At 58.2% G+C, this 27315-nt stretch overlaps 1 protein-coding gene across 1 annotated transcript in view; it reads right to left on the bottom strand.

Annotated features, from left to right (window-relative positions):
• Window positions 1–27315, bottom strand: part of SRCIN1 (SRC kinase signaling inhibitor 1) — a 73207-nt gene that overhangs the window by 26357 nt on the left and 19535 nt on the right. Inside the window, exons 2-12 of the mRNA XM_040245541.1 lie at window positions 20330–20631; window positions 17173–17271; window positions 10546–10569; window positions 6413–6608; window positions 5616–5814; window positions 5091–5184; window positions 3725–4575; window positions 2607–2699; window positions 2312–2355; window positions 1821–2008; window positions 538–713 (exon numbers count right to left, since the gene is read on the bottom strand). Of these exons, the coding sequence (XP_040101475.1) occupies window positions 538–713; window positions 1821–2008; window positions 2312–2355; window positions 2607–2699; window positions 3725–4575; window positions 5091–5184; window positions 5616–5814; window positions 6413–6608; window positions 10546–10569; window positions 17173–17271; window positions 20330–20631 (2266 nt within the window). The remainder of the gene's footprint in view (window positions 1–537; window positions 714–1820; window positions 2009–2311; window positions 2356–2606; window positions 2700–3724; window positions 4576–5090; window positions 5185–5615; window positions 5815–6412; window positions 6609–10545; window positions 10570–17172; window positions 17272–20329; window positions 20632–27315) is intronic.

Here is a 27315-nt window from a genome sequence, read left to right as displayed (position 1 = left end):
CAGACAGCTATTTACTAAATTTGGATCAGAGGACTGTCTTCTGTTAACCCTTGCATGTCTAAGTCTTTGGGGGCGGGGTGTTCTCTATTCCTGGAGCCCTGTTTCAGCAGCAGTGGGATGGGAGGAGGGTTCTCCTTGGCTACATCTGGTCTAAGAGCTGGTGAGGGTGGCAACAGTGAACAAGCTGGCCCACCGGAACACTCTACTCGAGGATCAGTATGCAAGGATCACAGGCCAGAACGAAAGCAGGCAGAGGACAAAAGTGAAATCGGGCATCTGGAAACATGAGAGTAAGGCTGCAGGAAGGAAAGCAGGCATCAAGCCAGAACAAAAGAAAATAGGACTCCTGCCAGATGGTCAAAGATTTGTGGGTCACAGAGACATCAGACCACAGAGGAGATGAAAACCAGGCTTCAGAACAGAGCCACGTCACCTGGGAGTCAGAAAGAAGGGAGTTGCCCCTCCCCGGGATACCAGGTTGCGGGCCACGGAGGCCGCACTCCCAGCCCTCCCCGCAGCCGCTGCGTGCACCCTCACTTGAGCTGCTGGGTAATGAGCTCCTCGTCGTTGAGGTAGCGCAGCCGCTCCTCCTCCACCAGGGTGCGCTGCCGCTGCAGCGGGTCCTCCTGCCGCCGCGCCGCCTCCGACACGCGCATGCTCAGCTCCGCCTCCGTGCCCTTCAGCAGCGCGCGCAGCGACTCCAGGTTCTGTAGCTGCGGGACGCAGATGGGCCGGTGGACGGGGGTGTGAAAGAATGGAGGCGCGAGGCGGGGAGAGGGCTGGGAGGAGGTGGGCACAGGACAGCCCGACCGCGGGGCGAACTCCACGGACGATACTGCTGCTCGGCTGTGGCCGTGAGCAGCAGCGAAAGGGTGGGGTGGTAGGGGTTACAGGCCAAGGGTTACTTTCTGGGGATGCATAGAGGCAGGAGGAGAATGGCTTGGGGATGGTGGAGGGAGACAGGAGTGCCAAGTTGGGCAGTGCAGAAGGTGCGGCTGCTTGGCTGTGGCAGTTAGCTGCAGCGAAGGGGTCGGGGGAAGAGGACAAGGTTTCTGGGGAAATATAGAGGCCGGAGAATGGGGTAAGGGATATTTGAGGGCAAGAGATGACCGTACCAGGGCCCTGCCCACCTTGAGACTGCATGGCTGTGGCTTCGATGAAAGACTCAAGCACTGTGGTTTGACAGAGTTTCCTTGGCTGGGACCGGAACAGAACTAACACTTGAACCTAGTTCTAAGGCCGAGTTGAGGCAATGGTAGGGGGTAGCCGACATCTTACCCATTGCCCAGATGGCAACTCTCTGCCCCTTCTCCAGCCTGTCTCTATTCATTATTCTCACCTGATGGGCCCCGGGGCACTCTCGAGGAGCGGGCACACGGATGCCAGGCTCCTGACTGGTAGGACCATCTGCCAAGCAGAGTAGGCCGGGGAAGGTAGCGCTGAGGGGATCTGGGGGAAAGGCTTCCGCCCAAGGGAGGTGAGGGGGGAAAGAATGGGAGAAGGGAAGGGGCTGGGACTGCCCTGAGGGATACTGACAGGAGGAGGGGGCTCAGTGGGGTAGGCTAGGGCTCCAGGAGGGCGGGAAGGATTCAGGGAAAGGGAAAGAGGGCACGCTGAGGGGGACACGGGCCAGGGGTGGTGGCTTGGTGAGGGAATAGAGATTCAGCGAGGTGACGGGAGTTCGAGGAAGGTTTCGGAGAGCAGCCCAGTAAACGGCGAGGGACTCAGGACGGGGCAGACTTGGGAAGGAGTTTCGGCAAGTAGGTGGGTTCTGGTAGGGCGGGGTTTGAGGGGGCGGGGCCCCGGAGAGGTGCTGGTACCTGGAGCTTTCGCAATTGCTGAAGCTGGCTGCGCAGGTCATTCGTGCTGTTTTGCAGGCCACGCAGGTGCAGCTGCATCTGCAAACGGTTGATGGCAGTGGGCTGCCCCGCAGGGGTGCTGCTGGCCGGAGGCGGGGGAGGGCCGGACACTGGGGTGGCCCCGCTGCTCCGGCTGCCTGACCCACAGGCTGCAGACAGGGACCACAAAGATGGGAGAAAGCGAATAGATCGTGAGCTGGGAGAAATCGGGGTAAGTTCTTTCCCACTCGTGGCCCCACACAGTAGCCAGGGAGAAGCATGGCTCTGGCTCCCTGCCCCAACCAGTGGCCAGCCTTTCTGAGGGGAGCAAAGCACCAGGTGAGACAACTTGGGCTAAGGTGACTACTCATTTACCCATTGAAGCCTGGTGACGTAGCCCCTTTACCGACTAGAAGACCAGAGAGGCTAAGAGAGGGCAAGGACCTCGGGGGGAGGGAGAAAGGGCCACTCACGTGCTGAGGGGGTGGCTGCTCCATTGGAGCCTTCAATCTTCTCACTGTGGTACAGGGAAAAGATGGCCATCACGGGGTCCAGGCTGGCCCCAGACCGTCAAAGCTGGGTAAGACTTTAACGTAGACTCCTCCAGTCCCCTGGACTCAGGATGGAGTCCCCGAGAAGGGAAGGATTCACCCCGGGCACCATGATGAGACATGGGGAGAGCTGAGCCCAGGGCTCTTGCTGCTCACTTTCCCTTCCTCTTGCCCCAACCACAGGCCTTTGGCTGTGGTGTTGGGAAAAGAACCTTACCTGGGGGTCTCAGGCTCCGAACCTCGCAGTAGGGCACTCTGCACCAGGCCTGTGAGGCTGGCAATTTGCTTCTCCATGGCCTCCATGCGCTCCCTAGGGAAGACGGTAGCCTTGATCAACCCCATCTCTGGGATGGGGTCCCTCCTGCCCAGCCCCCCTCTCCTAAGATTGATAATTAGAGAGCCACCAGCACACAGACAATTCAAAGGGCCTCAACACCTAAGGATCAAGTCCACAGCCCTCCCCCACACGTAACAATGGAAATGCCCTTCCCCATTTGACAGTCACCCTCTCCCTCTCCAGACTCATCTCTCATCACTAGCTCCCTAATGGGCCCCACCGAGGCGTCTCTGGACCTCGGCACATGTATGCCTCCTGCTAGGCACACCCTTCTCCCTACCTCTTCTCTGAAGTCATCCCAGAGTACCCAACTGCCTTAGGAGTACACCCTGCCAAGGGAAGAACTTTTTTTTTTTTTACTGTGTCTCCCCCACTAGACCGGGCAGGAGCTGGGTTTGCCCAGCTTGGCATAAACACAGGCCACAAGAAAGCTATGTGAATGTATCATGTCTCCTCACCTCTCAGCGGCGCTGCTGGAGGGCAGAGGGGGCAGGTCAGTGCTATGGCTACCTCCTCCAGCCTTGCACCCTTAGCAATAAGCTGGATGACAGGCAAGAGTTCCCCAACTCAGAGGCTACTTAAAGAAATGTGCCCCTCTCATCCCCACTTCTTAAAAGCTCCCCCTCCCCAGTGGACTTCAGCCGGCCTTGTGCTGGACAGCTCTCATGGCGGCACGTTTCCTGCCTGAGCAGGAAAGGCATTAAACAGAGTTCTGCTTCAGCCTCAACTCTAGTTGGGGAAACTAAGGCTCAGGGACCAGATGCAAATCCAGGTCTCCAGGCCCCTTGTCTGGGGCCCTCTCATCCATCCCTTGGGGCCGGCAAATGAAATGTCTGTCCTGTGCTTGCCCTGCCGCAGCCAAGAGACTCTGGTAACTCCGCAAGGATACTCCGGGTCTAGGACTCCCAGGTCTCAGACACAGCCCCGTCTGCCACGGACTCTGCGGTGCCCCCTCTCCCCGCCGCGCAGCCCCGAGCCTCGCTAGCTTCCTCCCTCACCTGGTTTCTGTGTCCTTGGCTGGCGCAGGCGGCCCGAACCCAACAAGCGGGCGCTCCCCAGGCCCGGGGAAGAGCTCGGGAGGGGGCGCTCCGGCCGTCGAGGAGCCCCCGGTGCTGCGGGTCTTGCCTCCGGGGCTCTCGGCGAAGACCGACGAGGAGCCCGAGTCTTTGCGGAAGGACTGGCGCACCGGCGAGCCGCGGCTGGGCGGCCCCGAGTAGGGGCTGTGCGGCGGCGGGGGCCCACCGGGGGGCGCGGTCACGTCGGCCAGCTTCTGCGGCGACGAGGGCGGCAGGCGGAAGCCGTAGCCGTCGCCGTAGAGCGGGCCGCCGCCCGCCGCCTTGTACAGCGAGTCCTCCAGGTCGGACTGCAGCGCGGCGGCCGAGTAGGTGCTGAGCGAGCGCACGGAGCCGCGCTTGTACAGGCCACCGGCGCCCGGGTAGGCGAACGGGTCGCCGGCGGCCGCGGCCAGGCTCAGGCGGCCTTCGTGGAGCAGCCCGTAGGGGTCGGCGTAGAGGCCCTCGCCCTTCACCAGCACCATGCCGCCCGCCTTGCCCGCCAGGTCCTCGTCCGGCTTCACATCGCGCCGCTCCAGGATGGCGCTGGGGCTCGGGCTGACGCCCGGGGCGGCCGGGGCGCCTCCCAGCCGCTCAGCCGCGTGGTGCACCGGGCTGCCGGCGTAGGAGGGCGGGCGCCCCCCGGCGTACGAGAGGCGCGAGCGCGACGGCGAGCCCGACGGCAGCCCCGATGGTAGCCCCGGCGGCGGCGAGCCTGAGGCCAGGTGTGGCGCCGGCGACAGGTTGTTGAGGCGCCGCGTGGGCGACGACTCCCGCGACGCATACACCATCTCTCTCTGTGCAGAAGACAATGCCAGAACCCCACGAGCCGGTCACAAAGGGGATCCCTTGCCTCCTGCTTAAGGAGTCAGCAGCTCCCCGCCCCAACCAGACGCTGAGGAAGTCCCTTCTGTTCTCTGCCTTCCCACCCTCCTGCTGCATCTTCGACCGCTTTCCCATCTGGGTTCCCAGGACGGAAGAAGAAGTGGTAGAGGGCCAGGCACCAGAGAGAAGAGCAACCTCCAGCTCACCCCATGGTGGGGGATGGAAAGCAAAGAAGGAAGGGGCGGTTCCTGAGAGCTGTCTCCTAGGATATTTAGAGGCAGATTTGAGAAATCCTGATCTGACCAGAGGGAAAAGTGGCAGATGAGGGGAGGGACACCTCCAGGACTCCACAATTAACGAAGGCCATCCTCTGCCTCCACGTTCCCTTCTCCAAAGCTGTCCCTGGTTCCTGGTGACAAGTGGCTAGACTCTGCTCCTGGACCCATCTGCCCAGCCTCCCCCATGCCCTGGGCCACCCCAGCCATACCCGAAGGTCCCCGTTGGTGAGGTGTGAGCCAGGGAAAGCGGCGTAGAGTGGCTCCTTCCTATAGATTTTGATAATACTGCGATCCTGGATGTCCCTAGGGGGAGGAAGGGGTGCAGAGGGTCACCATCCCTCAGCCCTGCGATGAGAGGGGGCACCTCCAGGCAAAAGGGAGAGGGGTGGCAAGAGGGGCCGCGAGCTCCAACCCCTTAACTCCTTGCTCAGTGGATCTCAGGCTGCCTGCCACCAACACACAACCAGCATCTTCTACCCCGTTTACCTCGGCCTCACGAACTGTTTTCAGTTTAGCTCAAGCCAAGGCCAACCAGCAGGGGAGCATGAATTAAAGGGGAGGCGGTGGGGCCCGAGATGACTGAAGAAGGGACGGGGCGGTAGGGCTCCGGGAGAAGAGGGGAAAAGGGCTGAGGCTAGGTGAGGAGGCAGCTGGGGAATGACCTGTGGCTTAGAGCCCCCATCGGAGGAGGAGTAAAGGGGAGCCCACCCCATTCCCCCCGGGGCCACGCCCACCGGACGTCCTCCAGCTCGTAGAAGACGTTGCGAGCCTCATCTTTGATAAGGATGGCTGTGTTGGGCGACTTCAGCATGCCCATGGTGAGCTTCTGCGGGAACATGTGCGCGATGAGTGCGTGCAGCGTGTCCAGGCTGCTAACCTCGTGCGTGATGTGCACGCGTCGAGTCTCCTCCCCGAACTGCAGGAACAGCACCCCTGCAAAGGAGACGCCACCCTTGGTGTCGGGGCCGCCACCGCCACCCCGCCGGCGGCTCGGGGAGCCTTCGGGAGTCCCGCTGGTCCCGCAGAGGCAGGGTCTGAGGCCGGACGCCGCCCCGGAGTGCAGGTGCACCCAGGCACTCCTCATGCTGCCGGCCTCTCAAGGCACCCCAGGCAGGTTGGAGTCCAGACGAGGAAATGGAATTGCGGGCCGGAGCAGTTGGGGCAGAAACTGAGAGTGAAGGGGAGAGATGAAGGAAGCGGGGAATGAAGGAAAGGGGGGCTGCTGCAGGGGGTGGGAGAGGGGAGGCTTAGAGAGGGAGAGAAGGGCAGGGAAGGGGTGCGGAGGCAGAGAGAAGTGAGGGAAGAGAGGTGGGGAAGGCGGGTGAGAGAGCAGCTGAGGAGGGAGAGGCCCTGAGGGAGGAGATTGGAGGAGGAGGGGTGGGCGGGAAGATGGGGTGGGGGAGGGGAGCCAGAGTCTTCCTAGAAAGGTGGTTGAGGAGAGACGAAGCGGTCAAGGAGAGGGGGAGGATGCCGGGATGAGCAGAGCAGAGGGAGGAGCCAGTGGCCAGGAGGGAAGATGGACAGGCAGTACCTGGTGAGCGCAGCTTGGTCTGGCTGGCTGAGCGGGAGAGGGGCAGGCTTTGTCGGAAGCGGTTCATCCTACTGAAGCCTAGGGGGAGCTCGGCCTCTGACATGGTCTCCAGTGACTCGGCTGAGGCGTACGACAGCTTGGCCGCTTGGTCGGCCAGCCCAGGCTGGGCTCCCTGAGTGTGGCGTGAGCTGCGGGTCTGCAGGGATGGGGTGGGGCGAGAGAAATCAGGCATGAGCCCCCTTTGCTCTGCCCACTGCCCCCATCTCGGCCTGGGGAGCCCCAGCCAGCCAGCGAGAAACACACACACACAGGAGGGTCTCCTGGATTTCAGACTTGTGTGGCTGCAGGAGAGTTCCCCAAACTCTTGGGGCCTTGGTCTCCCCAGGACACTCAGCAGGAAAGGACTGGGCAGAGGACTCAGGCACCCTGGGAAGCCAGACAAGAAACCATCTGAGCAGGGAGCCATGGGCACGCCTGCTATTTTAAGCTTCCAAAGAACAACAACACAAATTTGTCACCGAGGTGAGCAGCAGAATCGTTGAGCAAATTGGGGCATTAGTTCCAGACATTAATTAAGTGGCGGTTTTGTGAGTGATGAATTTATCCTTCTTGGAGTTCAGAGGGTTGGAGTGGGGTGGGAAACAGGGTCCAGGAAGGAAGCAGAGAGCTAGGGACCCCGGGATCCCAGTTCTGGGAGGCATGGTGCCTCACATAGCTGGGCACAATGTCCTGGACCTACGGTGACTGGAAGAACCACCCCAAAACCCCCCAAACCAGTTGGACCCCTGAAACTGGACCCTCCAGTTTCAGACTACCTGCCTAGTACATGCAGTGCACATCTCAGCCCACACAAGCACATGGCCTAAGTGCCAGGCCTCAGCCCCTCCCTGCATGGCACATGCTGCCACATGGCCAACGTGCCTGGCTAGCCGCCCAGAAAGGCCTCCTCCAGTTCATCATGGCAGCCCTTGTCCTGAAGCTACAGCTGAGGGTGATATCTGCCTGGGGCTAGAGAAGGGTGTCATCCAATGACCATCCCCTGCCCCAGGGACAGTTCGATTACCCTTTCTTTAGGAGAGGGGACACCTTGATTTCAATTGCACTTCAAGAATCTACTTTTGGCTGAAGAGCTGGAGCTCTCATTCAGCCACAGCTCCTTCCAGTCTGCCCCAGCTCCTCCCCTCAAACCTGGTTGCTGTCAGAAACTCATTAATTTAAGGGAGAAAGATAATGAATCAGATCTACATCATTCTGTTATGCAACATTATATATATATGAGCTGTATCACATATATATGTTATCAAGAAAAAGATCATGTTGCCCAGTTGTATTTTTTTAATAAAATAAATTGCCTATTTTTAACAACCACAAATCATTCAAAACCATTAACAGTGGTTATCTTGGGGCTGAGACACACCTTTCTCTTTACTTTATACATTGCCTGGCTGTGTCAACTTTATACAATCAGAATTATAATTTTTATATTTTTTGTTTTTTATAATGCTAGTGTCTTTTAAAAATATTTATTTATTTGGCTGCATTGGGTCTTTGCAGCATGGGGGATCTCTCATTGCAGCACTTGGAGCTCTCTAGTTACAGCTCTTGGGCTCCGTAGTTGCGGCATGCCCGCTTACTTGCCCTGCAGCAGGCGGGATCTTAGTTCCCCAACTAGGGATCAGACCTGCATCCCCTGCAATGGAAGGTGGATTCTCAACCACTGTACCACCAGGGAAGTCCTCATTTTTGTAATTAAAACAAACAAACAAACAGTAAAAGTATCTCTAAAAAGGAATTATTCTCCTCCTCAGCTCCCTCCTTCCGTAAATCCTGATTAACCCCTAATTCAGCTCCATCTTCCTATTAACTCAATTTAATGTTCCAATCGGATTAGCACTCTCAAAAGAGAAAGCATCTTCTTCTGATGAGCAATGTGCCCAGTGGTCCCCAAAGTGGCCCCAGAGCTTGGGGATGCTGCAGGTCAGATTTGCGGACATTAGTGGGCATCCAGCTTCAAGCATAATGCTTTGATCAGTAGGTGGGTGTGGATCTGGGGAGGAGGGAGGCTGCGTAGGAACTGGGCCCACTTGGGGGATGCCTGGGCCCCAGACTTTGGAGCCTGCAGTTCAGTTCTAGGCTGATCACCAGGGCTGGCCTGTGCCCTTCTCTTTCCTCACAGTGTGGGGAACCAGGCCTGGTCTGGTGGTCATGAGGTTGCCAGGCAACTGGAAGGTCAGTGGTTGCCAGGCTAGTGTGGATGAGGAGCTACAGAATTCAGGCAAGATGAGGCAGCTAGCGGGGATGAAGAGCAGGGGGTGGCCACAACGCCTCGGGGGGACAAATGAGTTGCTGATAAAAAGATGGAACAGGAGCCAGAATGAAGGGGAGTAGGGATCCTAGGGACTGAGAAGGCAGCCCCTTGCCCAGGGAACCCTGGGAGAAGACACACCCACATTCGCTGCCCCACCAGTTCCAGTCTCCATCCTGGTCTTCTGGGCTCTTATTCCATTCTCACAGCCTTTGTAGAAAACCCTCTTGAGAGAAAGCGCAATAGCGCTTCTCTCCAGCCCTGAGCTGGGACAACAGCGTAGAGAAAAAGTGAGACATCCAGAAGGACTTCCTGACTACAAGGGAGATGGGAAGAGAACAGAAGAGTAATTCAAACAGAGCTCCTCAAAGATAGGAAAGGGCTTCCCAAAGATGGGAAGCAGTGAGCACTGGTCCTTGGAGATGCTCCGGGGAGGAGCTGATGACTCCTAAGCAGACATCAGACGGAGGGAACCTTGAGTAGGGGTGGTCAGACTAGGATCTGAGGTTCCCAAAGGCTGTCCACAGATGGGGGCAGAATCACTTGGGAGCTTTTAAAAACACTCTCCAGGGCTCACATTCACTGAATCCGAATCTCTGGAGCTTAGAGCCTGGGGTTCAAGGTTTTTGACAGTTCCCAAGGTGATTCTGAGTGGAGAATCATGTCAGCATCCATGATGCTAACAGCTAATGAGGTAAGGCTCCTCATGAGCCAGGCATTGTATTTAGGACATGCAGTCTCTTGTCCCTTCCCTTTATATCAACTCTATGATGTAGATACTGCTCCATTTTATGGAAGAGAAACCAAGGCTCAGGGAATTTATGTAACTTGCCCAGGTCACTCAGCTAGTTAGTAGCAGACTGGAATTCACCACCTGGCAGTTTGGCCCTCGGCCACATGCATTGAACCACTATGCACTACTGCTTCCTACAAAAAGCCTATAATGCCTGACACCACGAATCTACAATTCTGCGGTTCTCTGATTCAAGAACTTCTCTTTGGGAGGATGCATGCAAACAAGATGTTTAGAGCAAGATGGCACTGGCAGAGTGGAATGTATACCTCCCACCCCCTGTCATGATGCCCAGGATTGGAGGAACCGGGGACTCCAGGATGCAAGCAGCAGGCTAACACAGTTCAGTTCTAACTCTGGTGCCAAAGAAGATGGGGAGGTCCCAGAGTGTGCTCCCCCAGGGGTCAGCAGGATGTCCTTGGAGGGCACAGACAGATCTCCAGCTGTGCATGGTCCGAACTCTCCAGAGGAGGCAGGAGAGCACCATCCTTGAGCTCAGTCCTCCACTTGGGCAACAGGATTGGGGGGTGTGGGGCCGTGAGTCTCTTGCCTGGCATGACCAGCTCTCTCCATAGTGGAAAGTAAGAAAGAGATGAGGGACCTATTGTAGTCACGAGGCCTCCTGTCTGGAGGGGTCTTCCTCCTCCAGGCTTGGAAAATGAAGTCTGAGTTCAGAGGACAAGGCCCTCAGTAAGATCATGGGATCCAAGTCCCTCCCTCTGAGCCAGCTATCTCTCCAAGCAGGGGAAAATACCTCTCTCATGCCCAAATGCCCTGTGTCTCAGGGTAAGCCTGAGCATCCCCGACCCAGATTCCCAGTAGGGATGGCTCAAACTGCCACACTGGCTCCACAAGCCCCTGGCAGGCGAACCCAGGCTCTCTCAAAGCAGCAGCCCCAGCCTGCAGCCCCAAGGCCCACCACCCACACCAGACAGTCCCCTGCAGATGCACACCCCTGTGCAAAGCATGTGCAGGGAGTGGGGAGGGCAGGGCAGCACATGCAGTTGTCACAGAAGCAGAAGCACCACCACTGACCTTGAAACTCCAGTAGTTTGGCTGCTGATGGAAATAAGAGAAGAGATGGTTATGTGGGGGCTGGGAGGGGAGAGTAGGGCCAGGGGTAGGTTAGAGACCCTTGGCACTCAGCTTTCAGCCCTGGGCCCGCCACCCTCCCAGGAACAGGAAGGAAGCCATGCCTGGTACATCCCACTCTCTTTGGAGACCAGGGATGGCCCTGAGCAGGCTCCAGGCGTGCTAGTGGGGGAGGGGAGAACCATTCCAGATGTTTCTAAGTCACGCAATCTAGTCACGGTAACAGTCCTCGGAGAGTTACAGGCAGAAAAAGAGGCAGATGACCATGATATGAGAACACGTGAGATGCTGGCAGGGATGAATCAGAGCTGCGGGATGAGAGAAATGGCATCTGGTTGTGCCAGCTGAGGGAAACTTCCCGAAAGAGATGGCATTGGAGCTGGGGCTTAAACAAATGAGCAGCTGGAGGTTGGGAGGAAGGGCATGGGCAGAGGGCGTGGGGCAGGCATGTGCTGGGTGTGTTGAGGGGACAGTCCAGTTTGGTTGGGGCAGAACCTGGGAAAGTAGCATATTAAGCTTCAGAGGGGCTTGGGCTAGAGGGGCACCCTTAAATGCTGAGTGAAAGAATTTAGACTTAACTAAACAAGGTGGACAAGCAGAAAGCATTTGAGTGAACCCAGGTGGGGTGGGAAGTGGACCGCAGGAAGGTTGACAGGGCAGGGAGTGGAAGAGGGGGGCAGGGAGCCAAGGCCACGGCAAGGAGGCCTGTGTGACATGATGGACCCAGGTTTCAGGGAAAGTGGACAGATGCCGGTCACCCCACAGCCCTGGGCAATGATGGGAAGCCACAGGCAGCAAGGGATCGTCGGCAATGTCCTGTGGGCAGACAGATGAGAGAGTAGGGCTCCTTGCTCCCCCAGAATGGGTGTGTTAGGTTTCTCCTCATTCACAATAACCTAGAGGCACCCTGCCTTCTCCGGAGACCAGAAGGCCCCTCCAGATGGCTAAGGACAAGGGAGGAGTGGCCCGGAGGCTGGGCTGGTTCTTGGCAAAGCTGAGGGCACCCTGCTGACCGGTGCCAGCCTCAGCAGGGAGACAGAGGCAGCAGATGGCCTGGCCCTGGGGTGCCTGGCACCAGCAGATGAGATTCCCTAGGCCTGAGAGCCGCTGGCAGAGGAGAGGGACACCAAGGGTCCCTGATGGCAAAGGGCACCACGGTGGGGTGTCCTGTGGACCTGAATACTTTATGGCAGGGAGGAGCCAGAGAGGGATCCTGCTGGGAGGAGGCTTCAGACCTTTAGGGTGGGGACGATGCCACTAGGGCTGGGATGAAGAGGATTACTCACCAGGACCATCCCATTTGGGCCACAGCCCCACCGCTCCCCCCAGCATTGTCTCCAAGAGATGCAAAAAAATAATCACATGCCTGTCAGAGGAAGGGGACAATGAAGTCTGTGCCCTAGCCAGTATCTAGAACCATCTATGGACACATGCCACCCATGGGTGCTGAGTGGAGGGCGGGGCGAGGGGCTGGAGTAACAGGCTCTAGCCACAGCTGTCTGTGGCCTGGGGAAGGAAGGGGGAGCAGAGGGAGTGGACATGTGATCAAGATTGGGGCGGGGAGGCAGAGCCAGGCAGAGGGCAGGGGAAGGTTTATGATGAGAGTCATGTCTGCAGCCCCGGTGGTGATGGACAGCTCTGCAGAGAAGGCCGCCGTCCCTCATCCAGCTACATGTCCCCAGTGTGCAGACCACCCACAGAGCTGCGCACAGACTCTCAGACAACCTCCCATGAGGACATCACCACAAACACACCCAGAGCAACAGACACACCCACAAAGGGACACAAACACTTGGAGAAGAGCTGGCCACGGTCAGAAACAAACAGAAACTCAGAGACAGAGATACCCATAGGTGGACCAACCCCATCCATACAAACATGCACCGCCTATTCTCACCCCCACCCCACACCAGACACTGACCTGCTCACACACACTTCTACAAGCAGAATCACAGAGGCACACACCCCCCCTGCCGCCAGCCTTAGCCCCTAGGGAGTCACGGAAACACACAGAGACATGGATGCCCACTAACACATATGCATACGCATACACAACAACTGCAGAGACACACAAAGCAACGTGCACACACACACACACACACACAATGCACACACACAAAGAGAGAGTCGCATGCCTCCCTCCCTCCCCCGACTAGCCAGGTCATGGTGCCTCTGACCACCTCAGCCACTGTACCAGGCCTGTGATGTCCCAGACATCATGTATCAGGTAGGACAATCATGTGTCCTGATTCAAAAGAAGCAGAAAGTGCCCCCCCCCCCCCCCCCCAGTCCCCAAAGTCAACATACCAGGCTCAGTATGTGACTGGTGCCCACCTCACATCTCTGGGAGCGGAAGAGGGATGGGTCCTGGCTACAGCCGTGCTAGCTGTACCTCCAGCATGGGCCTGCCTCGGGCAACACTAGGCACATCCCTGGGACACTGAGACCTGGGGAGATCACTAGCTGGGGCCACGCGAGAGGACTGGGTGGCACCAGTGCCACAGGACGGGCCAGCCAAGCCCCACCAGCGGGTAGAGGGCAGAGTTGCTGTCTTTGTGCTTGATGAACTCGGAGTGAGGCTGGGACCAGAGTCCCGGGACTCGGGGCGCTGGCTGGTAGGGCACGCAGAATGTTGCCCCTCCGTCACCTCTGGAAAGTGGGAAGGATGGTCCTCTCAGCTTGTCCCCACCAGGCTGAGACACAGTCTCCTGGCAACTCAGCGTCCCTGGAGAGGAAAACCGTGGTAGGGAGAGGGCCTTGGGGATGCCGTGCATCCCTGTCTGGCTCTTTCCAGGGTATTAAACCCCTGGGACAGCCTTGGGTGACTGAGAGGAGCAGAGGCTCCTCCTTTGCTAAGGTAGGGCTCTCCTTGTCCAGTCACCAGCACCTTTTCCTCTTCACCCTCTTCCTGGCTGTCAGCTCCTCCCGCCCTGGCCCACACGGTGCCTGGTATAAGAGGGCCTCTCAACAAATATTTGGCCACAAACCATTGCCAAGAACTCAGGACCAGTCATGGGCAGGGGGTGGGGTGGTATATCTCTGTGTACTCTTCCCTGGCACCACTCTCCATCTCCTGGCACTCCACACTGCTCAGCCTTCTAGGTCTTTTCCCTGGGAATTGCCCAGCACCAGAAACCCCTGGAACGAGGACAGGGGGCAGGAAGGGCCCAGAGAGATCTGGCTCCCCAACCCAAGGGTAAAGTTGTCTCCCTCCCCCCAGACTCAGAAAGGGGGTGTCTCATCTTTCCAGAGGACAGTGAGACTGTGGGGAAAAGGAAGGGTTGCATAGGAAAGCCACTTGAGGGTCATCACGTGTAGGGAAGAGTCAGAGGTGAGCAGGGGCAAAATGAGATGGCTTCTAAGAGGATAATAAGGAAGGGACCAGGCTTTCAGTAATACGGGATGGGAGCTTCCTGGAGACCCAAGGAAGCAGTGCCAGGGGATCCTCAAACTCCCAGGTGAGAAGAGGAACCAACTTCTTTCCTGCGGGGGCGGGGCTAAGGAGTTAACACACTGCCTCCTCCACACTAGGCACCCTTGTGGGGGAGTGGTTCTTCCCTCCCCCTGCAGCTGGTCCTTTCTCCCCATTTCTTGCCCTGGGAGGGTGGGGCGTGTCCCCTGGGAGCCTCAGCCCAGCCAGCTGAGGTCTCTCCCCTCCCCTGGGCAGACGTCCCCTGCAGGCTAGGTGAGTACATGACCCCTCCCTGACCTCAAGCCCCGACGACGACGCAGCCTCCGGAGAGGGATGGGACCCTATGGGTCGCACCCTAGGTCCAGTCCCTTGGATCCTCGTGCAGCGCACACACCCACCTCTCAACTCCAGTGAACACGCGTCCACGTAAACACTCGCCCCCGCCACCCCGCCCCAGGCTGGGGCTCCTTAACGCCCCCCGAGGGCTCCAGCTTCCCACCGCGACGCACGTGCCCGACTCCCCTGTGAACCCGGCGGCCTCCTACCCCTTCCCCATGCAGAGTGTGGGTGGGGGGCGGGGGAGTGGTGCTGCGGGCCCGGCGCTGAGCCGGAGGCGAGGGCGCACCCCGAAAAGGTCATGACTTTCTGAGGCTAGGGGAGGGGGCGCCAGCCGCATTTCGGGGTAGGGGCCGGTCCCCTGCGGAAAGCGGCGAACGCGATGGCGGAGGGGAGGGGGCGTTTCTCAGGGATCGGGAACCTCACCGGCCTGCGCGCCCCCAGCCCCAGACCGCCCCTCCGAACCGGGTGGGAGGGCCTCCAGTCTCCGCGCCCCCGCCCCGCGGAACCCGAGGCGGCGACCCCGGCCCCCGCAGCCGCTCCCCCTTACCTGCGGCCACAGGTGTATATGCGGGGGCCCCCAGCCCCAGGTCGCGCGTCGGGCGAGGGGAGGGAGGGCGACCCCCTACTCCCACCCACCCGGGCTCTCCCCTCCCCCGGCCGCCTCCGCAGCCGCCGCCGCCGGTGCCCTTTGCTGCAATGCGAGAGCCGCCGCCGCCGCCGAGCCGGCCCGGGCCCCGGTCGCCCCGGTAACCGCGACTCCACCTGGCGCGGCACGGCGCGCCGCCGTGCACATCCTCTCTCCGGCCCCCTCCCCGGCGCGGCCCCGCCGGCGCAGCCCCGCCGAGGAACGGCGGAGGCTGGTGGCTGCGTCGCCGCGGTCACCCGATACGCCGGCCCGCCGCCCGGGACTCGGGTTGCAGCAGGAGAGAGGGAGGTTAGACAGCTTAGTGGAAGCGGGGGAGGGGCTGCGACTTGGAGTCTGGCCTTCGGTCCCCTCCCAGGGTCTTCTTCAGGCCTCCACCCCTAACGATCTGGCCTAGGGTGGCGGGGAGGAGAGTGGCCTGTCTCCGGACCCGCCACCCTCTGAGCTTACAGCCTCTCCCCACCAGGGTCTCCGCGGTGCACCGTGACCCTTCTAGCTCTCCAGTGATTCAATTCCCAGCCAAGCCTGGGCGACCTAGGATGCCTAAATGTCCTCGGTGACGTCTGATCCTGCCCGACTGTGTGACTCTGGCATTTGCTGAACGTCTCTGGTCCTGCACTTCACAAAAAGGGGCCTCAGACACAGCCATCCGGAAAGAAGTTCGATAAGGACTAGGTATAAAGTAATGACAAGATCCCGCTCACAGCCACTGTTCTCTGTACTTCAAAGTCCTGGGGTGAAGACCCCTTCAAGCTCTCCCCTTCCTTCCAACAGAGCAGATTCCAGATGTGGACAGGCCTAGGGCCCCATAACCTGGGACATCAAGTTCACCAAATCCAGCCTCACTTCCCTCCATCACTCCAACTCAAGACATTCCATCTGCTCCATTTGGGGCTCACACCTCATCCCCATCCCTGTCCCAGTCTGACCTCCATCGCACATGTGACCACTCTAGATGAGTCCATTCCACTTGCTCTCTAGCCTTGGGGGTAGACACATCTCTGGTCCCTAAGTTCAGTCAGTACTGGGCCAAGAGCTGGGAAGGGCAGTGAGCTGGGTCCCCTGTGAATGATGCCAAGCATGCCAATCTCATGCTAGACTTGAGTTACACACAGCTAAGAGTCCCTGCTCTGGAGCCATTTCCTAGGCTGTCACATTTTTCCTTCTCGTTCTCATTGAAAAACTCAAGACTTCCTGCCCTTCTCCAGGGGAAGGAAGCAGGATGCACAAGGAAGAGAAATGGTTCCCTCTTAGATTCTCTGCCACAGAACCTCCTCTGCTACCCTCAAGTCAAGGCCTCCCCAGGGCTGCCCCTGGCCTGTTGCAACTCTGACTCTCTGGTCCCTCCTCCCCTCTGGGGCTTCAGATGCCTGTTTTTCTCCCACAGAAATGTCCAGGCCTGAGCTGGGAGGCTGAGCCCTTAAGATACTGTCTCAGGGTGTCCCTGTCCATCTTCCCATCAGGGAAACTGAGGCTTGATGAAGAGCGAGGCAATCAGTTCAGAACAAGTGGCTAGATGCCAAGGTTGTCTTCAAATTTTGAAATTAAGCATCGGACATAGCAAGAGGGGTGAGAGAGAGACATCATGAAGGACTTCCTGCTGATGAGACATCAGGGAAAGGCTAGGTCTGCTCAGAGATGGAGGGTGGGTGGGGATAGCGAAATGAGATGGTCTGCAGTAGGGGCAGGAATCGGGCACAAGAGATTCCTGAAAACCAGTGGGGGAGGGTAGGAGAGACATACTTCTGTTTAAAAGAGAGAAGAATTTAAAAAAAAATTTTTTTTAACCTATTCCCCCTCAAAAAAATTCCTTCCCCAGAGCCAAGCTTTGGCACAGGTTCGGGGAGGTAATTGGAGAAGGAAATGGCAACCCACTCCAGTATTCTTGCCTGGAAAATTCCACGGACAGAGAAGCCTGGTGGGCTACAGTCCATGGGGTCGCAAAGAGTCACAACTGAGCGACTTAACACTTTCCCTTTCCCTTTGGGGAGGGAACGGTAGGAATTAGACTATCAGGGGAGAGTACAGGGCATTGGAGTCTTCTGAAAATGTGGGCTCCACATAAGAGAAAGGGGTGCAAAATTAAAATCCTGGATCTCCCCTTTCCAAAAAAATATTCTCCCCAAAGCCCAAGTCTGCCATGGGTTTGGGGGGTGAGAGGAGGTGGGTGACTCACCTGGGCCGGCTGGCCAGCCCCGGAGGGGGCGGAGTCGCCATGGAGGTGAGAGCAGAGGGAGCTGAGGAGGCACACGGGGTCCACGGTCCAGCCGCCAACCTGTGTGTGCGAAGGGGGGGACACCCCATTAGGGGGAGCGGGCAGGAGCCGCTGGGGGACTGTGACAGGGCGGGGAGGGGAGGTCCTGGGGCAAGTTTGGCACTGAGCTCACACTGCAGAGGGACCCTGCAACGCTGGCTAGTCCCTTACCAAGTCTACGTCCCCTCCATCTGTTTCCAGGTCTTTCTCTCCAGTCATGCTGGGGGCTCTCTGAGCCCAGGTCAAAGCCTTCCCAAGCAGATACTCCTGAAGTCCTGTTCGTCAATTCTTCACTGCCTCTCTGGACATTCTGCATGGGAGCTGCCCTCACCTCTTCCCTCTTCCAGCTCTTCACTCCCTCCTGGCTGAAGCCAGACATGGGTAGGAGGGGGCCTCACCCCAGTGTACCTCTGGCCCTGCAGCACCGCTTTCCTCCCTGCCATCTCAGGGAGGCCGCTTTCCTCTCCCACACCACACCGGAGACTGGAAACCCATCCCCTCCTGGTTCCTCCAGGCCTCTTCCCCCTCAGCATCCTCAAAGTCGTCCATCTCTCATTTGGTCACCCCACAAACATGTATAGAGCCCCAGCTAGGCTTAGCCTCTGCGCCTTAGATACAAATGAAACGTCTGTAGGTCCTACCCACTTGCGCACATGGCAGGGAATGAGAATGAAGGAATAAAGGCATAAATCTGCGAGTGGCTGTGCTTCGATTGATTCACTAAGTATTTACTGAGTGCCTGTCCTGTGCCAGTGACCGTGCCAGGCACATAGGAGGCCCTCAGACATGCCCACATCCTGTGTCCCAGGCCTGCTGCCCCTTGAGGCTGCCATCCAGTCTCTCTCCATGTTTTTTTTTTCTGGCCAGACCTCCCCAGACAGGTCTGCAGCCCAGGAGTCCTGTTCCCTCGCCACCTCCAACCCCTGACACTAGCCGTTACATTATCCTGGCTCGGGAAAGGAGTTCTCTATACCCTATGGATCCACAGATCCTGGATGGTCCCAGTGGCTGTTTCCAGACTTCAGAAGTGCAAAGGGCCGTCCTGCTGGGCCTTCCGCCCCTTCCTCAGGGATATAGGACATTCCTGGTCCCCTCTCCCCATCCATCCTGGGCCCCCTCTCTTCTCAGACTCCATTCTGCCTTGGTGACTGCCCTTACCCCAGGTCCCACTTCCATTTCTGCCCACCTCGCGCTCAACCCCCTTTCTAGAGTCTTGAGTTGTATATTCAGTGCCTAGCAGACATCCCCGTGAAACACCCCTAGGCCCCCTCTAACTCATCTCCCCTCTTCCAGTCCCTCACCCTCCCAAATGTTTCCCTCCCAACCATCTTATTTCCCCCGAAGCACCAACATCTCCCTGTCACCCAGGTTTTTCTGTCTGCCTTCTGGATCCAGACAGCAAACAAGCCTTGCTCATCTTCCTTCCACCCCACCCCCATCCCATCCCTTTCCCTTCATCCTCCCTAACACACTCTCTTCCTCCTTTCCTGCCCCTGGCTCCAGCCACTCCCCCTGTCCCCTCCTATTCACCATCTAAAAACAACCATGGCCCTCCTAGTCTCTACCATCTGGCTCCCACACCTCCCACGGCCTCCCACCCTGAGCTTTCTGCATCAGCCTGTTGGACCTCTATGCCAGTCCCCAAAGCAACTCAGATCTATACTCACCTCCCATCTTCCTACATCCTCAAACTGTTCTCTTCCTCCATGACCATTCAGACCCCTTTCATCCTTCTAAGCCTAGTTTAAGTACCTCTTCCTCCACGAAGCCTTCCCTGATCAGGGCTGTCCACCTGATCTCCCTTCCTCCAAACCCTCTTCCGACTCACTGTGCTCCCTATAATTAAGTCTCACCCCATCTAGATCACAAAGGGCCTTGCCCCCTCCTCCTAAGCCAGAGCAGCAGAAGGAATCCACTGAGAGGGACCCCTGAGGGGGAAGGCCTGATGTCTTTCATCTGCAACTCTCCCTTATCCCAGTTGCAACTCTGCTCCTGGGAGGGCTCCAGAGATGGGAAAAGGTAAGAGCTGGACAGAACTGGAAGTGATCTGAGAGGCAGATGAAGTACCAGATATGCTCCAATGTATCCTTCTTCCCTGCAGTGAGGATGGGGGTGGGCACAGCCTTCCTCCTACCCAGCCATGCCCAGCAGTACTTGGAAAGGGGGACAGAGCCAGACAACTGTGGGAGCAGGGACTGACACCCCAAGGCTTGACTGAAAGGATGCTGGCGTGCTGATGGGAACAACTCCCTTCCCCTCCACTCTTTCCCAGCTGAGTCTCAACAACCAGCATGCAGCAGCTGTCAAGGCCCCACATCGATGTGGGACTGTAAGTAGAAGGCCAAGACAAGACAGGCCTTACTTGTAGACAAGAAGGCCTTACACAGATGCAGAGGTGCATCCAGGAACCAAGGATCTGGGAGAGCTTTACAAAGGAAGCATCGCACCTCGCGTAGAAGGAGGCGAGTCCTGGACCAGGGAAGCTGGAGTCCTGACTCCCCTCTAAGGCTTACTGAAGACAGGAGCGAAACCAGGCACAGAGTGGGGAGTCCTCTAGCTCAAACTCACACAGCAAGTCTTGGGGGGAGGAACAGGGTGAAGAATGGGGGAGGAGGGAAAGGCGCCAGGAATGCTGGGCTCTGTTGGGGCACAGCCCACCCAGCCTTCTGAAGCTCCTCCCAAGGTCCGACCTTCCCTTAGGGGCCACATCACAGAGGTGCCCACCCCAAGGTACTCCAGCGCCAGATGGACCCTCAGAACAGTCAGGCCTGGAGGCTGTCCCCTCTTCCTCCCCACCACTCTCTTGACCTCCCAGACAGCCTTCCCTCTGCTCAGCCTACCAGCCCCAGGTGGAGGCTGGGCTTTCTCTGCCCAGTCCCACGCTCCAAATTCCAAGACTGCAGGCAGAGGTCTGGGCTCTGAGCCCCCATCCCTTTCCTCCTCAGGCTCCCAAGAGCCAACTAGCAGATTTCAGCGTCCCCCCCTCTGCCCCAGAGGCGTCTCAGAATCAGGATGAGCCTGGTGGCAGGGCCGCACAAGGCAGACCCCCTCCCCAGCCCGCGCGGCCGGCCCCACTCACCTGCTCCCGCATCCTGTCTTGCTGACCCCGCAGGGCTAGGGCATGCTGCGGGTACTTGCTCTTCAGGTGGTCCATGAAGGCATCGCGCTTGCGGTCGGCATCGGCCTTCTGGAGCCCGCTGAGTGCCTCCAGGCTCTGGGCTGCGATCACCGTGTGCCGCCGCTCAGACGTGTGCACCAGCCCCACGTTGGAGAAGCGCCGGCCCCCGCTGCCCCCGCCGCCCCCACCCCCCAGGGTCCGGTACTCCCGCGGGTACTCCGCATCGTCTGCAGACAGCATGGGGGGGCTGCTCCGCTCCGGATCTGCGAGGGGGGAGAGTGGGTTCGGCGGGGTCACGATGCGTGCTTGGCCTGGGACTGCCCATCCCCCACTGGGGTCGCTGCGAGGAGGGGCTGACTTAAGGGGGGCGGCAAGAGGCACCTGGGGTGAAGCAGGGGCTGCCCGACAGGCACTAGGAACAGAAGAGGTAGAACGGGGGCTCCAAGAAGGCTGGGGGGCAAAGGCAGTGTCCAGCTTCCTGCTCTTCTGCAGAGTTTGGAGGATAATGATGCGGGTTAGGCGCTGGCCTTAGGAGCCAAGGAGGGGTTGGGAGCAGGGGTCCCAGGCACCTCTCCAGCCGCACATCCCCTTCCTCCTTCCTTAAGCTGGGGTGAACAGGGGAGGAAAGCGGGGTTCCTGTTAGATGCTTCCTGCAAACTGTGGAAAGGAGCCTGCACCGTCTTTCTTTCAAGAGCATCCTCCTGGGAGTGGGGTGGAGGCTAACCTCCTCCCTCAGACTAGCATGTCTAGGACACAGGTGTCTTTAGGCTGGGGGTCGGCTTGGAAAAGGGCCAGGACTAGGGAACAATGGGGGTGGGGGGGGAGGTGGGGAGTGAGGGCAAAAATCACCCTTCCAAGAAGATGCAGGTCCAGGGTCTGGGGCTTGGGACCCCCTTTCCCCTCCCACCCCCCACCCCGAGACAGACAGACAGACAGACAGGAGAGGCTGGGCACAGAGAAGACAGTGAGAGATGGACTGGGGACAAACTCAAAGAAAGCAGACAGAACAGCTCAAGCTTTCCCCGCTGGGACCCGCCCCCCCACTTCCTTTAGTCTCCCTCCCAACATACACAAGTTCAAGACCTATAAGGGACGCACAGGGGACAAAGGACAGTACAGAAGCGAAAAAAAGAGAAGGCCGGGGGTTGAGGTCTCCATGCAGAACTCTGAAGCCCGTCCCCACTTGCCCACCAGCCCTGAGCCCTCCCCTGGCCTCCCCGGGCCCAGTTCTGCAGTCTCACACCCTCCAGCCTCCATGCTGACCTTCCCATAGCCCAGCAGGGACGGTGGTTCCAAGGTGCCACCCACACCAGGGATGGGAGGGACTGCTGGGGCTTACTTGAGCCATATTCCTGGTCATAACACGCATTTGCCCTCCCTCATTTCCAGAAATCACCCACTTAGCAGACAAACACGGTTTTCCCGGCATACCCCCAGCCTCACAATCCACTAGTCTCAAAGGTGAAACCCTCAGGGTAGCCTCGGTCTGGAAGCATCAAGCACTGTAGCAGACACAGGCAGCCCAACGCAGGGGCTAACTCCCAGAAGCCGAAGGGGGCACAAGTGGGGGACGCTGCGGATTCTGGGACCCAACCAGGTTCCCTCCAGTGCAACTCTCTTGGCCCCCTCCCTCCACACACCCACTGTTCCTCAGGCCCCTCCTGTCCACCACAGGAGGCAAGAGGACATGCAGCCACATTCCAGAGAAAGCCACCCCTCGCCCAACACACACATACACTCCTCCCTGGATGTGGCCGAGGCATGTAGATCTCTGGTAGCCCCAGTCAACTCAGCACCTCCCACCAAAACCAAGGGAAGAATGGCTCCCATAGACCCAGAGCTCTCAAGTTTCCAAGGTCTGACTGATCACTTATCATAGCCTTCAAACCTCGCTGCACCGCTGTGGGGGTATTACTGTAATCTCATTTCAGAGATGGGACTATTGAGGTCAGTGAAGTGCAGTGACATGCCCAAAGCTGCAGTAAGTGGTAGAGGCCAGAGCTGACTCCAGTATTTATTAGATTCACCTCACCCCTTCTCACCACACCTTCCTGGCCAGACGACAACTGTTTGCTGATGGAACAATAATACCATTGGCACTCCTTGTTTACCTGCTGTCTCCCCACCCTGGCGCTGGGTCTGGGGTCCCTCCCTCCCCTAGACGTCTGTCCCTCGGTTGTACTCCCCAAAGTGAGGTCCAGACACTCAAGAGATGACTATGGGAGGAACACTGTTTCAGAGCTTAATAGTTATATTTTTATTTTCAAGGATTAAAAAAAGAAAAAACAAGAAGGCCCAATTCCAGATTTCAGGGGTATCATTCCTTGGGATGGCAGTGAGCTAAGGTTTCCTTTTAAGTGAGTGCATTAAGTTCAAAGTTAGTTAACAAAGAACAAACTGAGTTTGCATTAGTACAGTATGAAGGTTCCCTGGTAGTGAGGAAATTCCTGAAGCTGGCACCTGCCTGAGGCTGGGAGCCCCAGGGCCATCTTGATGGGGATCTAGCCTTTGCTCTTAAGGTGCCAGCGGCAACCATGGTGGTCAGTGAATATGGCTGAAAAGAAGTGACCTGAAAATCATCCAGAAGAAGGATGCCCGGGATGGGGTCTGCTCTGGGTGCTGGAAAAATAGTCCCAACTGGAGTCAGGGGATTGCCTCCCATGACCCTTAAACTCTGTCTTCCACTCACCCTCACCACCAGCTGGAGGATTGCTACCTCATGGGACCAACTGAGCTGGAAAAGATCCTCCATGGCGGAGCGCCCTGGATACTTTGTTATCTTCCTTTGCCCAGTGTGGGGTGGACTCTGCCCACAGCCTCACTGCTGGAAGCCCAGCTTTCAAGCTCACCTTGAGCCCTGCCTGAGCCAGAGGGCACCCTCTCACCCCCTGCCTGTGCCAGCCAGCCAGGCTCGCTGTGCCGCCTAGGGCTCTGGGTACCTAGGCGCACTGGGAAAGGTCAGTTCTCATCTGCCCTCCTGCCCTTCCACGCCCCTGGACTCAGAAGAGCTCCTCATGCCCACCTGCACCCTCTGTGCCAGCTGCTAGGGAGCTGTGCCAGCGTCCTTCCCTGGCTTCTATGCCAGTGTCCTTCCCTGGCTCCTGGGGGTGGGCCAGGCGGTATGCCAGCCTGAGAGAAGCAGGGAGGGTGGGGAGGTCCAGGGTCACCCAGGCTCTCCCAGGTTGATTAAAGAGGCCGAGGTGGGGCTGGCAGGGAGGGGTCCGGGCTGCCAGAGCAGGCAGCGGAGAGGCAGAGGCTCCAGACAGTGAATGTGTGCCCACAGCCCTACTGATGACTACAGCCCATAAACCTCAGGAGTGGATGGCACTGGGGGTAGGGAGGAGGCCGCTGAGCAGGCCCAGAGACGGTGGAGCAAGGACCAACTCCTCCCTGCCTCCTCCATGACAGGGCTCAGCCTCAGGTGCCCGGACACTGGCAGGGCCATGGGTGAGGCAGGACCTGGATTCTAGGGGGTGGCAGGGAGAGAGGAGGAAGTAGGAGAGACATGGGCTGTCTCTGAGGGGAGGTGGGGCTTTGATTTGAAATCTTTAGGCTCTTTTGAAAACTATGAACCTTCGAGATCCTTGGCTTTCTTTAACAAAGAAACTCAGGGAAAGAGGTGAGGTACCTGCCTGACCCAGGAGTCCTAGCTCCCTGCTCTGTGCAGAGTTCTCTCCTCTCTGTGGGGCTCCAGTAGGCTAAGACAACTGGCCTGGGATTCTTGGTCGGGGCACCATCTTGTTGCCTGGGGATAAAGAGGCCCCTGGGGGCTCGGAGGGCTCTGGCAAGAATTTATCTGAGCCAGCCCCGGGCGCCCGCGGTCAGAACACTGGGAGAACAAAAGCCCAGACCAGAGACCTCCTGGGTTTAGAGTCAGCTCTTCCTCTGAGGGGTCCCAGGTTAACCATTCTTTTAGTTCTCCACCCTAAAAGCCTCTTCTCTCTCAGAGCCTGAGGGTACTGATCTGTAAAATGGGGACAACATCTCTAAACCCCCCTCCTGGGCAGTGGGTGAGAAGTTAGCAAGACAATGAGGAGAAAGCACATTTTGAACTAAAGACATTCCTGGTATGTGGGCTGTGAGACAGCAGGACAGCCTTCCTATTGCCCCGGGTCTGCTCCAGCCAACACCAAGGCCTCAAGTGGCCCTGACCCTCCCCAGACAGAGTAGCTCGGTGAAAAGCCAAGGAGATCAATTCCAATCTAGCAAGCAGTGGCTCTGGGTAGCAGCAGCCCTGAGCAGATCGATGCTTCTGTTCGCCGGCAGAGGCTGCTGAGGGATCTGTCTGGGCAGGGGTCTTGTGGGTGGGGGGACCTGGGGAGGCAGATGGGACAGGGAGGCCTGAAGGCGGTAAGCGGACTGGATTTTACTGGGGCAGGTTGGAGAGACAGGGGATGCAGGGGAAAAGTGGGAGACCCTGGATGGAGAACAGAGCTGGAGTACACTTCTGGAAGGGGCCTTGGGACAGAGCCCCTGAAGCATGGGCGTGGGGGGAGTCGGAGAGATAAGTTGGAGGTCTTGCTATCTCTCCAAGAATCCTCAGTGTGCAAGGCCAGCTATAATTTTTAAGTCAGAGACTCAAGCTACAGGAGAGATGCCCAGGACTAGCGGAATCCAGCTCAGAATGAGGGGAAAGGGAAAGTGGAGAAGGGGGTTGCTGTCGCCTCCCTTAGCTCTGCCTTCCCTGCCTGGGCAATGGGGAAGTGAACCTGTCTGGAGGCTGGGATGACCAAGGAGCAGTGGGCGCCCCCAAGTGGCCAGCTGCGGATAAAGGCGCAGGTGCTTGGGAAGAGAGCGACATCGTTACTTGCTCCACCAATTCCAAATTCCACGTTTATTTATGAGCCCAATTTATTTTTATCCTCACTGCATTCTTTCACATGAGATCACTGTAACTCATGATGAGAATTAAGATCCCAAGGTTTCAGTGACACTGTCTCATAAGCCATCCAGCCCCTCCCCACCTTGCATCTTCACCCCAGATGTCACCATCCTCTCCTCTGGCTGCCACTGGGCAACATTTACACATGACATCATCTTCAGAGGAGGAGAGTGTGGAGAAGGGGGGCGGGGAGGGAGAGGGAAGAAGAAAGAGGAAGGGGAGGAAATGGAAGAACAAAGCCAGGAGCTACAAAAAAGAGAAGGGTCTCACTGGGGCCCCTGCTGGGAGGACCAGAGTTTAGGTCTCTGGGTCCTTCTCCCCAGAGATTGGGAGGGCTGGACCAGGCCCCTCCCGTGGGGACCTGAGGTCTCACAGGCGTGACCCCAACTGGGGCCTGGGCACCAGCTCAGGGAATCCAGAGGGCCTGGGGCTAGATCCCAGTGAGGTCGGCAGTCAGGGCAAGCAGTGGGGAAGGGGGTGCATGGAGATTGCCAGAAAGGTGGAGGGCCTGGCTCAGACCCCAAAGTGCCCCGTCCGCATACACACACACACTTGAATACGTTCGGTACAAGTCCCACCATCTTCAGCCAAAGCAAGAGGAGCCCAAGTCACCCAGGAGGAGCCCTGAGGCGACTGCCACCATCGATTGTGCCTGACAATTCTATCCTGCTGGGTGGCTGGCTGCGCAGTCAGGAAGCGCACTGTGCTGGGAGGTCAGAGGCCAGAGGACAAAGGTCAAGCTTGGCAGAGGCTTCAAGAACCTGAATGAGGCGAAGGGATCATCCCTTCCCACCCCTCCCTCAGTGAAGAAGCTGACCCCTCAGTCTCCAGGCACCCCTGGCTCTGGCCCGCTGTGTGTCCACGGCCCTCAGTCAGCTGTCTGTCTGTGGGTCCTTGGAGCAGAAGCCCGTCTGTGTCTGTTTTCTAAAACCATCTTTACAGCCCCATACCACAGCAACCAAAGTCATTTTCCGGGCAATTGCCTTTCTGTAAACATTCCTGTGTAATATCCCCCCAAATTGCTAATGCCCAGCACCCTGTTGAGTCTCCCTGTCACTCCAACCAAAGCCTCGGAGGTGGGGGCGGTCGGAGGGAGGAACAGGCATCAGGGGGAGAGGATTAAGGACAGGGCTTCACTTCCAGCTCCTGGCATGAACCCTCACACCTGCCCCCGCCCGTGTTCCCCCATTCCCCACCAACCCAGCCCCACTCCCCTGAAGGTCAGGCCTCCCAAGGAGACTCTGCCTGGGCCAGGAGGCATGACAAAGAAGAAGGGGGAGGGGATCCCATGGCAGAGAGGCCTGGGAGGAAAGGGAGAGGGCTTGAAAGCATGCAGGCGATGGTCAGACAACAAAGGTGACTCCCTGGGACCTGGAAGCCCAGGCAAGCTGTCATGGCAGTTCCCTTGTTCTGAGGTGTTGGGAAGGAAGACACAGATGTGGGAAGAGGCCAGGTGGAGACCATCCCCAGGATGGACCATTTCCCCAGGACAGGGCAGTGCTGGGGGACAGGCGCAAGGCGAGAGGGTATCAGAGGCAGGGTGGTCCTTGGCTGGAGACACGCATGCCCCCTCCCGCCCCCCAGCACTGATCTACAGAGCGACCTAGAGAAGGGCCTGGGTCGGGTCGATTCTCCTGGCAGTACAGCAGGGAAACCGAGGACGGGGGAGGCTGAGTGAGTTAACTGTGTGGACTCCCTTTCCTGGGCTGAGCGGAGAGGAGGAAGAGGACTGTGACCCCCTTGGACTCTTCTAACCCCTTGCTCAGGGAACCCTGCTCCCCTGCCCCCCAGCCCTGAGGGAAGCTGGGCATCTAGACTCTAGCGGGGAGTGCGGTGGGGATGAGAGTCTGCCAGGGAGGGAGCCCGGAGGCAGGGGCGGGTGTAGGGCACTGTCAGTCACAGCTTCATGCAGGCAGAAAAACACGAACCAATTTGCACAGATTTAAAACCCACCGAAGGCCACTTAGTTGGTAAACGAGTCGGAATCTAATTAAAGGACCTGTCAGGCCTGGGGGAGGGAGAGCTCACCTGCCTGGGTCTCAGCTGCTCCCAGCAGGGCTTCTGG

This window comes from Oryx dammah, unplaced genomic scaffold, assembly GCF_014754425.2.
Source record: "Oryx dammah isolate SB20612 unplaced genomic scaffold, SCBI_Odam_1.1 HiC_scaffold_8, whole genome shotgun sequence".
NCBI classification, from domain to species: Eukaryota; Metazoa; Chordata; class Mammalia; order Artiodactyla; family Bovidae; genus Oryx; species Oryx dammah.
Note: the sequence above shows the minus strand (reverse complement) of the source record. Positions and strands in the feature narration are given on the sequence as shown.